This window comes from Cucumis sativus, chromosome 3 (genome assembly GCF_000004075.3).
Source record: "Cucumis sativus cultivar 9930 chromosome 3, Cucumber_9930_V3, whole genome shotgun sequence".
In the NCBI taxonomy this organism is placed as follows: Eukaryota; Viridiplantae; Streptophyta; class Magnoliopsida; order Cucurbitales; family Cucurbitaceae; genus Cucumis; species Cucumis sativus.
Window position 1 is genome coordinate 22,955,827 of NC_026657.2, and position 14,729 is coordinate 22,970,555.

Genomic DNA, 14,729 nt, shown 5'->3' on the forward strand with positions numbered 1-14,729 from the left:
AGAAAAATGAATGGTTGAGATTTAAACTTAATTAGCCGTTAGACACAATACAAATAATAATATAATAATATGTCTTTTCAAAATACTTTGTTTAAAAAGAAATCAATAAAGCAACTTCATCTTTTAAAAAACTAGCCGTTAGACACAAGAAAAATAATAATATTAAAATCATTTTTTTTTAAATTCATTTTCTTTATAAAAGCCAATAAAACATAACAAAAAGCCACATTTGTTACTCCTTCATTGCTCCAAGTGGCTTTCTCTAATTGGTTCAAATTGAATGCTTGGTCGCCACGTCACCATCTCGGGTATTTTTCGTTAAGCTTCTTTTAGCAATATTTTCTTCATTTGAACTTCGATTTGGGTGATTCAAGAGGCGTTAGAATCATTTTTCCAAGCTCTACGATATGGTCTATTCAAATTAATAAAATTGTCAATAAAAAAAATCAGATTTGTTATCATCAAAACATAAATTAATTGAATAATTAAAATAAATTAATTTGAGATTAAGGGCCAAAAAACCAACAACGTTCACTTTGGTAATATTATATGATATGAATATTATATCGCACATCTTTGGCAGAGAAAAAAAAGTAGTGAATCGAGATTACCTACATGAATGACAACTAATTGAGAAGGGTAATAGAGTTGGTAGAGGTTTGTTTTTCTCTCATTTCTCAAGATTACCTACATGCATGACAATAAGATAAGATGCTAAAGATTCATAAAACAATTCACAATTGGGTGATCAAGCCAATAATAATGAATTATTTACCAAATGCATGAAAGGAATTCCACCAAAAATCAAATAAAAAGGCAACAAAAAGATCATTCTTAATAAAAATTAGCAATAACATCCATTCCCAAGAACGTACCTTAGTTGCTGGTTGATTTCAAAGTAGCTCCAAAGAAATTAACAAAGAAGGTTGTCATTTGTTAAGGAAGAATTGAGAGAAATTTATTTATTTGGTAGAAAGAATTTTACAAAGAGATTTTGGCTCTAAGTTTGTGTAAAAACAAGAAATGAAGTGCTAATTTTCAAACTACAAAAGGAGATTGGGCTAGAGAGGGAAGGCGTGTGTGCCAGTTCTTAACATCATGGTGCTACGATCGGGCGTGCGGTGCTCGACTTCATAGACATGGGCATCACAATTTTGAGTCGGGCACGGCAATGCTGCTCCAACTTTGTAGCTACCCCCTTTTGTTGCCGTTTGGGTAACGCTTGACTTATGAGAAATTGCAAAATTGCCACTCTCCATGCTTTGGCTCGTTTTAGCTCCAAATTAAGCAATTTTCATTGCATTGGACTTGTTGAGATGTCTAAATAATTATTTTCTATAAAATTAAAGATTTAATGAATAAGTAGTGATGTATCAAGAATATTAAGTTATAAAAAGTCTATCAAATTTAGACCTATCGGGTTACAAAAATGAGCATCATGCTCAATCTCGAAAAGCAACCAAGTAAAGAATTTACAATTCTAACTTCCACCCTCACGATGCTTAGAAGGAAAATTAGCCAGAACGTGGACTACCGTATTACATTAACGAAAAATATAGGACAGTTCCGTAACAAGAATTCATTGCATCGAATCTCGAATCCTTCTCGATCACCCCATGACATATACCGCTTTTTAACCCAAACAAAAATGTCGTAAGGTTGGGCTGCTATAAGCTCAATGGTCAGCTCTTTGGCCTCTGCAACAGCCTTCATTAGTGTCCCTTGAGAATGTTGAAAGACAACTCGGATTCTCATTCTTTCCATGGTGTACTGAATGGAAGCATCAACCTTGGTTTTAAACTCCCCAATCTCCATCTTCTCTTCCCCTCTTCTCCCAAGTGTTTCGACACTCCCCAAGCTCGCCGGTACCTGAGATTACTCTCATGTGAAAAATCCTTTTCAATACGAGGCTCCAACCATATCCATTTTGCTTTGACACGTGGTGGATTCTCGTAATGAAGGCTGAGAATATATATCTGATTATCTTCCTCTTCTTTTTTTTTTTTCTCCAAAGCAGAGGCATTATGCATATAATATATTTTTGTGGCAATAAAAGGCGTTATATTTTCAATTCATGAATCTTCGGGTCCAAGTACGTTTTCGCGAGACTTCCCGAACAAACTTGGCTCTGCACTTCTCTTCTTACATATACCCCAATAATCCCATTCACCACTATGATCAACTGAAACAAAATTCTCATAGCTACAATACCAATTGCGATTGTTTCTCTTCCACTTCAATTCAAATTTATTGCCACGGACTTCACTGCCAACGCACCGCTTCTCGTCGTTGAGGTTAATCTTTAGAAATGGCCTTCACCACTGCGCCGTTTCATGCAATTGGTATTCGTTTTCCTTCACATTCCTCTTCCTCTTCCATTTCTTCCACTACAAACGCTCTCATTCTCAAGTCGCCGCTTGCCCTTGCCCTCACCGCGAAACCTAAATCGCCCTTGCTGTTGAAGAGAAATGTTGGGTGCCAGAGGTTTGGGAGGAATTCGAGGCTTGTTGTTCGCTGTGACGCCTCAAATGGAAGGGTCAGCTCAGTTTTTTACCTTACTTATTATTATTATTTTTTTTTTATAATTTCTAGTGGTGATTCGATTTGATTCTTTGTCACTTCCTCTTCTGGTGTTTAATTGGTTTGAACTTGTACTGATGCCTCATTTCTGAACTGGTTTTGTGGATGTTGTCTATTTAGCGCGTTAGTTGCCGTGAAATACTGACAGTTCGCTTTGTTCATAGCAAACTGATACAGTATATGCATTATACGAGTAGTTGGGATGCACCCTGTAGTCTTTACTAATTCTGTTTAGTTTTACTTCAGATTACACAGCAAGAATTTACAGAAATGGCTTGGCAAGCTGTTGTTTCTTCACCAGAAATAGCAAAGGAAAATAAGCATCAAATAGTAGAGACTGAGCATTTGATGAAGACCCTACTAGAGCAGAAGAATGGGCTGGCTCGTAGGATATTTTCTAAGATTGGAGTTGACAATACCCGTCTGTTGGAAGCTACCGATAAATTCATCAAACGCCAACCAAAGGTAATTGCATCGTGGTATCAAACTCTTAATTCCTATAGTATCTAATATCTATGTTAGTCTTGGTCTCTTGGAGTATACACGTGAACTTCTAACTTTTGGTTGTGAATTTTTCATGTGATTTTAGTTGCTATATTCTAAAATATCTTGAGCTTAGGTTGTTGGTATTTTTAAAGAATCTCAATTTACTGTTCTAGGTCCTTGGCGAGTCAGCTGGTTCAATGTTGGGACGTGACTTGGAAGCACTGATCCAGCGAGCCAGAGAATTCAAGAAAGAGTATGGGGACTCATTTGTGTCTGTGGAGCACTTGGTTCTTGGGTTCGTTAATGATCAACGCTTTGGGAAGCAATTGTTTAAGGATTTTCAAATATCATTGCAAACTTTGAAATCTGCAGTTGAGTCCATTAGGGGGCGCCAATCTGTTATTGACCAAGGTTGCACCTTCCTTCTCTCTCTCTTTTTAGTTTCTTTTGAATACTTTTATGTGGTCTTGTTGTGCGCATGCCAAATATCTTGGTTGTTTGTTGAACTTGATGTTTAATTTTTGTTGTGTTGTGTCTACATGCAAACCAAGCCTCAATAATATGCTATAAGGAAAACATAGGAAAATGGATTGATTATTTTAGCTTACTAAAATAATCACTGAAGAAAGATTAATTGAAATGGGGGATCTTTTGTTCACCAGAAATTAGCATACCAGTTGAGCCTGTAAAAAAATAAATCTTGGTGAGTGCATACTTATTCTTTTTGTCTTTTGGAATGCGAGTGAGAAGTTAGATAAGATATACTATTGGATATCCTTTTCTCATTCATAAAAGGTTCCATGGTGCGAGGTGCCTTTCGGCGACCAGTTGGCATGTCAAGAGCATACGCTGATTTAAAATGTATATAGTTTTAAAGTGGTAGTGGTTTCTTGCAGATCCTGAAGGCAAGTATGAATCACTTGAAAAATATGGAAAAGATCTGACAGCATTGGCGAGATCAGGTAAGCTTGACCCTGTAATTGGAAGAGATGATGAAATTAGAAGGTGCATTCAGATTCTATCTAGAAGAACAAAGAATAATCCTGTGCTTATCGGTGAACCTGGTGTTGGAAAAACTGCTATTTCAGAAGGGTAAGTGCATTGTTTCACCTTGTACAGAATTTCTTTTAAATAAATAAGGGCGTAAGAAATCCTGGTTTGACTTTTGTAGATTAGAAGTTATGTATTTGCATTTCATCCTTCGGGTGGGTATATTGTTTGGGTAACCATTAGCATTAATTTGATTTCCAGTTGAGCATGTATCAAAAGGAAACACAAGCCTTAATTCTGTTGGACTTCTAATCTCCTTGTAGATTGTATATTGGAAGCTGTGTTGCTTGTGTAGAATTTCCTGTCAGCATATGCTTCTGGATTTGTATGATTTATTTTCATTTCATATTAACAGGCTTGCACAAAGAATTGTTCAAGGTGATGTACCTCAAGCTTTGATGAATAGGCGGGTAAGTAAATGACCTTTTTTCTTCCTCTCTCCCTCACACATACACATACACATGCACACACATAGTAAATAGCTGTTTTAGATGGGAAAGGATGCTGGTGGTTTTCTCTTGGCTTCGTGATTACCTTTGTGATAGGTATCATATTAGGGTATTCTTGAGGATATTATAGGGGTAGATTAGTTTTTTGTAGAGATGGAAGGCAGAATTGCAAACCCTAATTGTCCTAACCCTAGATTTCTTTGTTATAGGGGTATATCTGTAATTAGATAGGGAGTTTTTTTTTTCTTTTAATAATAAAATTTGATTAGAAATAGAGGAAAAGGGAACGAGGATGATTGGCAATATTTTAGCGAATGGTTTAGAGTTTGAGAGAGATTTCAATAGGGTAAGGTCCCTAGTACCTCGAAAACTTGGTTTGTCTTTCATTATTACATCTTAACTTTAACGTTCTAGGAGTGTTAAGCCAATGTTTAAGTTTTTTATTTTTATTTTTGTGGCTGATTAGTAGCTGTCCAGGTTGTTATTTCTGTTAGTTAATTTGACCAGTCCTGTGTATGAATAGGCTTCATGCCTTCTCTTTTGTCAACTAATAAAGAAAATCTCATAGTTTTCTTGAAGCATTTACATCATTTTATTTTTCTATACATTTTGGTTCTATTGCCCCTTCGGGGACATCTGATAAAATTGGAACGATACATTTGGGTTCTATCATTTTGGTACAGAGCAGTATTTTGGAAAACAGTAGGTAAGATGGAGCGTAGAATTGCATTGTTGGAAGAGAAAATGGTGGAGATTGTGGAGAAACAATCAAAATGCGGTTATATGATGAATTCCCATATTGCTAAGTTAGCAAGAAGACAATTGGCACTATTAAGAGAAGAGGTGGAGACGTTCTCAATGGTTGTAGGATCATTAGGTGGGGAAGGGGTGGCGACTGATAGGCCTTATCCTTGATTTTACTAACAGAGGGGGAACTCAAGAGCTTCCCTTCCTCTCCAGGATCTCATTCAGAGAACAATTACAAGCAAAAATGAGCAAAAAGACATCCTTACCCTCTCCCCTCAACTGCTTACATACCTCACCTTCATTCCTGAGCCCCCCTTCTATCTAACTAACAATATTACATGGGGCCGACACACTCGTCTCTACATATTATTTATATTATTACACTTGTGTTACCTCCTCCCTCCTTCGCACGCTTATGAACGTATACTCTAGTAATCTGTGGCCTATCAATGACTAAGTGGTGGATGCAAATGGACAAGGGAAAAGAATAGTGGAGGCTGAATTTATGCAAAGAAATGATAGCCAATACATGAGAAAAACACTGCAAGGAGTGATGGAAAAAAGAAGAGAAATCTCTGACGGAGGCCATTACTAATTTACTTGCAACAACAGCTGTACATGCAATCAAAGATGAATCCCTAAGGAGCAGATTCAGCTGAGAACGAATGGGAAAAAGCAGATTCAAGCGTGAAAGAATAGTAGCAGCGAATTCGTTGATTGAGAGATCGTCAATCAATGTTCCACTGGAAGTTTCATACCGTGCATGAGTGCTTAGGGAAGATACTTAGTGCGCTGAAGTTGGGATTTCATGGTAATATTACTGATCATTATGTATTTGGAGGCTGAAAATGAAAATGTGGAATAAACATCTATGCAAAGTTTGAAGTTTGGAAAAGGGTGGCAGAGATCTAGGGATAGGAAGTTTGGAAGAAAATGGAAATAGAAGAAGAAATGTAGCAGATGAAGCCTGAAAGTCTTGGCTGGTGATAATCACATTAGCAAATGGAGATGAAGATTTGGTGAAGACACCAGTGCACAGGTTATGAGGAACTGGGTGCGTGCCTGTGGGAATGGAGTATTTTATTTGACACGTGGATGGTGAGAGGAAGTAAGGTTTTGGAATAAAGTTGGGTTTTAGACTTGGTGGGGTGGGGTTGAATAAATTTGTTGAAGCCCATGTGTTTTCGAAGTGACAAAAGCCAGAGAAATTTGTTGAGACTCACTTTTTTATGTAAAGCAGCAGATGGTTTTGTAAGATGGGTCTTAAGCTGAACAGTCCTTTGTTTTAAATATGGGACCCAATCCGAGATGGGTGTAGGCTCATGTGAAGAAACTAACCGTAGTGGCCATTGTGTTTTACCCAATGCACATGCTGAGACCTTCTGCACCGGGCAAGCTCATGTCACTAGCCAAAACTACCATCCATCATCATCTGAGGACCGAGTTCTCCCACTGCACATCATGTAGTCATCATTCAAACCTACTTTTGCGGCATATAAAAGAAAATTGGAAGGTGTGTTTAAGGGTTGGAAAATGACCCTAAGAAGGATGGATACAATCATACAAACACAAAACATGGATACAACACAAAATCGACATGGCAACACGAAAGTTGAATATGGACACAGAAAGGACCCTGTGTTTATTAAAACATACATTTTTAAAAATAAACTTCATTTTTACACAAGCACAAAATTCATAGTCAATGAATTTATCATTTATATGCTTGAGCGATTAGTTTGATCTATTTTGCTTCTAGACTTTATTATTTTTGTCATATATGTATTAATTTAATATATGTAAGAAGTGTTTGATGCATTTCTACTAAATATTGGTCCTATTTTGACTTTGTACAACTAGTGTTTGACACATCTAGTGTACTATTGTGACCGATATGGGTCCAACAAGTTTCAGAGTGTACAAATGTTCGACACGTGTCAGACATGAACAAACTAAGGCATTCGTGCTTCTTAGATCTAGGAATGCTACTAGGGTATTTTACATGTTAGATGGGTATATTAATAATTAGTTTGGGAACATGTTATAGAATTAGGTTATGAAATAAATGGAAGGGAAATGAAGAGGAAAGACAATATTTTAGTGAGTGATTTAGTGCCTGAGAAAGATCTTAGGATAGAGAGGGTTCAAATACTTAGCACAGATGGTTCATTGTGTAGTTTGGTTAATGTTGCTATAAGTTTGGGTTCTATTGCTTTGTTCCTCTTAGGCACAGTTTGCCTCAATCTTTATAACTCGCTCTCTTCTTGTAGTTAATATCTCTTGACATGGGTGCTCTAATTGCTGGAGCAAAGTATCGTGGAGAATTTGAGGATAGGCTCAAGGCTGTACTGAAGGAAGTTACAGAATCAGATGGCCAGATTATCTTATTCATTGATGAAATTCACACTGTAGTTGGAGCAGGTAGTTTATACGAACTTGGAGTTGGAAAGCTATAGGCTATTGTGGGTCTCGGGTATTGATGGTGTTTCCCCAGTATGGTGGGAACTAGTTTAATAGATGAGCTTTTGGGTTGTTCTCTTAACTTAAAAAAACTGTTGTCCCTTTAGGTGCTACAAACGGTGCAATGGACGCTGGCAATCTATTGAAGCCTATGCTTGGTAGGGGTGAGCTGCGGTGTATTGGTGCCACAACACTGGATGAGTATCGTAAGTACATTGAAAAGGATCCAGCACTGGAGCGCCGATTCCAACAGGTTTATGTTGATCAACCAACTGTGGAAGATACCATTTCTATCCTTCGTGGGCTTCGCGAAAGATATGAGTTGCATCATGGAGTTCGCATATCCGACAGTGCCCTTGTAGAAGCTGCAATTCTTTCAGACCGATATATTAGTGGACGATTTCTACCTGACAAAGGTAATCCTTAGGAGGAATGGAATAATTTTATATTGTTGTAAGCAAGCATGTTATATTGTCATGAAAAATGTTTAGTGGAATGATCGCTGCTAATATTTATTTCAAAATACAGCCATTGACCTTGTTGATGAAGCTGCTGCCAAGCTGAAAATGGAAATTACCTCGAAACCTACTGCCCTGGATGAGATCAATAGAGCAGTGCTGAAGCTTGAGATGGAGAGACTTTCTTTAACAAATGATACAGACAGGGCTTCTAGAGATAGGTTGAGTCGCCTTGAAGCTGAGTTGTCTCTTTTAAAGGAGAAGCAAGCTCAGCTGACAGAGCAATGGGAGCATGAAAAGTCTGTCATGACTCGTCTTCAGTCAATCAAAGAGGAGGTATGTTGTTTGAAGAAAGTATCAGTAACTCTATAGAAGTGTAATTGTTCTTTTTGGATTCTCATGTGCTCAGTAATTCTACATTCATTGTTGCAGATTGATAGGGTAAACTTGGAGATCCAGCAAGCTGAAAGGGAGTATGATCTTAATCGAGCAGCTGAATTGAAGTACGGAAGCTTAAATTCATTGCAGCGGCAGCTTGCAGATGCAGAAAAGGAGCTAGATGAGTATATGAATTCTGGAAAGTCCATGTTGAGAGAAGAAGTAACTGGAAGCGATATTGCTGAAATAGTTAGCAAGTGGACTGGGATCCCTGTATCTAAGCTTCAACAATCCGAGAGGGAAAAGCTCCTACATTTGGAGGAAGAACTTCATAAACGTGTTGTCGGCCAGGACCCTGCAGTTAAATCTGTTGCCGATGCTATTCAAAGATCACGAGCTGGTCTTTCTGATCCAAACCGTCCTATTGCTAGTTTCATGTTCATGGGTCCAACTGGTGTTGGGAAAACAGAACTAGCTAAGGCCCTTGCTTCCTATTTATTCAATACAGAGGAAGCCCTTGTGCGAATTGATATGAGTGAATATATGGAAAAGCACGCTGTTTCAAGATTGATCGGAGCTCCACCTGGGTATGTAGGTTATGAGGAGGGGGGGCAGTTGACAGAGACTGTTCGCCGAAGGCCTTATGCAGTCATTCTGTTTGATGAGATAGAGAAGGCTCATTCTGATGTGTTCAATGTGTTCCTTCAGATTTTGGATGACGGGCGAGTAACCGACTCACAAGGTCGAACTGTGAGCTTTACAAACACGGTTATCATCATGACTTCAAATGTGGGTTCACAGTATATTCTAAACACTGATGATGATGGACAAACAACAGAAACGACATACGAAACCATAAAACGACGGGTTCTGGAAGCTGCAAGATCGGTTTTTCGTCCCGAGTTCATGAACAGAGTTGATGAATATATTGTTTTCCAACCTCTTGATCGTGATCAAATCAGCAGTATTGTACGGTTACAGGTAAATTCTTCATATTGATAATGCCTTACATTCCCTTTTTCCTTGTGTGTTACACGATAATCATTCCACATCTCCCTGCATGTACAGCTGCAACGGGTTCAAAAGAGAGTTGCAGACAAGAAGATGAAGATCGAGGTGAGCGATGCAGCAATTCAACTTCTTGGAAGTCTTGGGTATGACCCGAACTATGGGGCTAGGCCGGTGAAGCGTGTGATACAGCAGAATGTGGAGAACGAAATTGCGAAGGGCATATTGAAAGGAGAATTCAAAGATGAAGACACAATTTTAATAGACACGGAAGTATCAGCATTCTCCAACGGCCAACTCCCTCAGCAAAAACTTGTTTTCAGAAGAGTGGAGAACAGAGTTAGTGAAAATCCAAATGCAGACAACAGAGAAGCTTCTGCTCAGGTTCTATGAAAACAGATACTTTTCTATTTACATATTTTATCGGTAGCTTTCTTTGTAAATTTCCCTAGCAAGGTTTATAGTCTTTCCTTTCCGTATACACTTCAAGAAATCGACGTTTATATACTTCGGTTTCAAAGTTAAACAAGGCCACCTTTTGAAAACCAATAATTATCATTAGGGGATTAAATAATAATAGAAATGTGACATATTCGTTGGGTAACTAAATGTGATTAAAAGCAATTCAATTCAATTTCATTTGTAAGTCGTTTATTATGATCGATCTATCTTACTAATTTGGTTTACTAATGCTAATTAGTAATTGTCTGATTATCCATTTATGCTAATTTTATTTATTTTGTTTTCATTTTATTTTATTGTTAATCTTGCGTTACTTTCCAATTTCTCTTAGATATTATATTCGAATAAACTTAAATAACCTCGTGACAAACAAAAATAGAACTATGAATTACGATAGAATCATCCACACGAGAATTTGTAATAGGTTCAGTTTTTATTTTAAATTAATTAATGTATCAACAGGAGAAAGAGTGTGTAGCAAAGATCAAGAGTTTGGGTATCCTTTTTGGAAAATTCAGTAGGAAAATGGATTAGCAAATTTTTAGCTTCTAATAGCTCCTAAAATGAGATGTCTTTCTCAACCTAAATCCAACTAGTTGTGAGGTATTTGAGGTTTATATATGCTTTATGGCTAGGAAATTATCTTAAGAAATCAATGGTTTTTGACACCTAATGTATTTGTAAATAACATTCGGATTTTAAAAAGTATTAACTAAATATCATAAATATGATATTTTGAGTTGAATAAGATTTGCACCATCTAATTTATACCAAATTTTTGTATTGATTGACAATTTATTTCTATAACTTTTAAATTTTTAAGATTGAAATCAATTAATTAATAATTTATTTTTATAATTCATAATAAATACGTATAATAACAATTTTGATTCAAATTTTGGATAATACTAGTAAGATATTTTTTCTGATTTATTATATTTCATAATATTTATAAAACATGTGTTATATAATACATCTTTTTTTTAATAACAATTTAAATTTAAATTTTATATTCATTAAAGTTATCGTTTTGAATACAAATTTAGATGATAAATAATAACCAAGATAAATTCTAACATTTTCAAATTCTTTATATTTCAAACTATTTATAAAAAATTTATTAATTCAATTTATAATTATTCACATAAATTGTATTGGATTCGTATATATGTATGTAAGATTGTCAATTAGTGAGAGTATTTCTTGCGATTTTTCTTTACACTATTTTGAAAGATGATTTCAAATGAAAATGTGTTTGAAAAAGAGATTTTTATGAAAATTTTATGTGTTCAAATATGAATTTTAATGTTAAGCTTGATTTGATGATTATGATTTCAATGTTATGAATTGGTTTTTAAACCATTAGTTGCTTCATTGAGATAATGCTAACTTTTATGTGTACATAAAGAGTCAATGTCACTATAGGGTGTACGATAAGAAGAAGTTGACTTATGTGTTGAAAGGAACGTATAAAACTTAGTTGTATGAGCAACAAGGACGAATTTGTCTATTATCGGACGTTGTTGATATAGTAGTCAAACGCTAGGTAATGAGACCAAGTGTAGAGAACGATTTGGGATCCTTGGCGAAAGTAATGACTGTTAACTACTGTGTGTTTATATGAAATTGTTGTGTTATAAATGTATTTGTTAAGTATAAAGAAATGTTTATGCGAAATTAAATGATTTGATGTTGTTTATGCGATAAAGTTTACGAAAAGATATTGCAAAATGATTTAATAAAACCTCACTAAGTCTTTTAGAATTATTCTTTCAAAATTTATCTTCTAGGATTTGAACATTGAGGTCAGGAGGAGAGGAAGTTGGGGCTTGTTAGGCGATAAGTTGTCAGGCGTTTTAAGTTTTAAGTGTTGTTGTTGTATTTTGGTTAAGAGTTGTTTCTGTTTATTGATGTATTAAACGCCTTTTTGTAAATAAAGTTAAAGTTTGATATGTTTTGAGTTAAGTTCCATTCGCCTAAAGTTTAGTTGTTAAGTTATGTGTTTTGGCATTTAAGTGAAGTTAAGAAAGTTAAGACAAGTGTCTTTGACATTTAACTGCGTTTGGGATGCTCAAGTTGCACCGCGTTTCACAAGATAAACAAGCAGATTTGCGGAACGAGGTGTGACAGCTTTCTTGATAAGTCTGGGTTGATCATAGGAATTTTATGATAATTTGGTTATAATACTTAGCTTTTGTCATATGCGATGTTTGTATAGTATCTGATGATATTCACAGTATTCTGTACCTATTTTTAAACTATTATGTGCATTAAGGTGGGTTGTAGCAAGTGATATGATAGTAAGTGAGTATGGATGAAATTGAACTAACTTAACTTAGTACATATTTAGAAATAATGGGAGGAACGAGATTTTATAGTAATAACGTGAAATGAAATTTCAATGATTGTTTGGAGGTGATATAAATTTAACTTCAAATTAAGACCAAAAGCATCTCGATGCCTTCGTCGTATTTATTCAGTATTTAGGACATAAATACTGAAGTTAGAAACATGTGACTTTTATCTAAGTAAATTTAAACGCAATATTCATGTTTCAACCTTTACTTAAAGCAAACAACCTGACACGTCCAGCCCCAGTTCGTTTTATGCAATGGAATGGGGACGTGATCACCTAGGCAGTCTACGGGATGTTCTCCATGAAGTAACGAATATAAAACCTTATAAGTGGAATTAAAATGTAATAGAAAAAAATTAACGCGAAACTCTAAACTTAGATGGATTGCAAGAGCTTTATTGATATTTCAATACAAGTACTTTTAATATTGATTACAACAATTAGTACAAAATCATTACACATGATTCAAACAATACTCGAACTTTCCTTGCCTAGCTACTATATGCTATGCGAGTAGGCAACGGTCACTACCACGTTGGATGTCCTTCACTAGCTACCTAAGGAAGGGGGAACAAAACATTTGAAATGTTAGACTAATCGTCTAGTGAGTAAGGTCTTTTCTTAATGCTTTAGATAAATCAAATTTGTCTATTGCAAAATAACCATTGTCAAAACAAGTGTTTAAGAAAATAAGAGTCAACCATTGCATTTTAGATTTATTCACAATATCAAACATTTTTAAACATCTCAATTTATCAAGATCATGTTGTTTATTAGTCATCACAACTCATATCTCATCATATGCTTCTCTCATACTACATTTCCATCTCACAAAATCATTATGTTCGATCTATTGTCCTTGTACCCTTTCCTCGACTCAAGTATTTGTCACTCTTTTTTCAAGTTGCAACTGTGTCGAGAAATCTCAACACATTTAGCAAATACCATCAATTCCATTACGCTTAATGCACCCTCCAATGCCAAACAACATAGTAAGCAAATGACATTCTATACCAGATCACCCAACAAGTATCAGACATCTCATTCAAGATCACACAACATGAATGAGGCATTTTATTCTAGATCACATGGCAAGAATAAATCATCTTATTCCAGATCACACTGCAAGGATATATAAGACATTACATCGCAATAGGGTACAAAGATGATCTTATTTCATGAAACATGGGTTCTCCATTTTTCCACACAACGACAACATCCTCAAAGACACGTCACGTATTTTAACACAATTGCACCATAAGGTTTAGAGGAATCGTATTCAAAATATTTCTTTCGTCTAGAAGTTCACCATAAGTCAAATTCTTTTGTAAAATTTCATGTATTTTGGAAATCAGAAGGCATAAGGATCCACATGATCATGGTCTCAAAAGAGATAGATTTAAGGATTCAACACATTTTAGAAAATCATTTTAATTTGGAAACATTTGTAAGAGGAAAACCACTCACAGTTCACTGTTGGCCAGTTCCTTAACCAAGCTCCCTCGAAATATTTGCTGGGAATCAGTTCATTCTAGGTTTTAAGATCTTGGATACTCCTTCAACTCTTTCTTAAACAAGTTTAGGGTAAAAAGCAACTTTAAGTAGCCTGAACTCCTCTATTTATAAGCTAGGTATTCCCCAACAAATTTTTTCATGACGGAATGATTACCCTTGTTGGCGACGAGGAGTGGCCCAATCTTAAAATGTCACGCATCTCTGTCCAACTCTTATCCTAAATTTGTTAATAATTAATTAAATCATATTTAATTAATATTCCATTTAAATCTTATTTAATGAATATATCTCTAATATCTTTATAGTTTTATATTAATTTAATAAAATAAAATAAAATAAAACTAAACTATTAATTAATTCTCCAATTAATTAATAGCTAAATTAAATATCTTATATTTAACTTAAATTAAATTTGAATATTCAAATATAAGTTTCTCTCAAAACCAATAATTTTAATATGAATCCAATTCACATTAAATTAATATTTGGATTCATTCAAATATGTTATCTCCTATAAATTAATTTTAAATTATAACCAAAATTAAATTTATATAACAATATATAAATTTTATATTATAATGTATCACCATACATTATACTAATTCCCAAAGTAAATTTGAACATTTTAAATTACAACCAATATAAACAAATCTCATTATCCTTTATGAGCTAGGAAGGGGACTTAATAGTTCTGTAGATTAGAAGTTATAATGATATGAGATTAATTGACTTAAACTCATTAACCACATTAATCAATATTCGTTAAATGTGTGTACACTA

The 14,729-nt window shown here is 35.0% G+C and overlaps 1 protein-coding gene across 1 annotated transcript; it reads left to right on the forward strand.

Moving 5' to 3' along the window:
* Positions 1 to 1,776: 1,776 nt before the first annotated feature.
* On the forward strand, positions 1,777 to 10,262 carry LOC101216507 (chaperone protein ClpB3, chloroplastic). The gene is made up of 10 exons (XM_004147952.3): positions 1,777 to 2,536; positions 2,827 to 3,045; positions 3,240 to 3,477; positions 3,963 to 4,158; positions 4,472 to 4,526; positions 7,583 to 7,733; positions 7,880 to 8,188; positions 8,301 to 8,566; positions 8,663 to 9,589; positions 9,677 to 10,262. The coding sequence occupies exons 1-10, from the start codon at positions 2,309 to 2,311 to the stop codon at positions 10,007 to 10,009; spliced, it is 2,922 nt and encodes a 973-aa protein (XP_004148000.1). The 5' UTR covers positions 1,777 to 2,308; the 3' UTR covers positions 10,010 to 10,262.
* Positions 10,263 to 14,729: the final 4,467 nt, after the last annotated feature.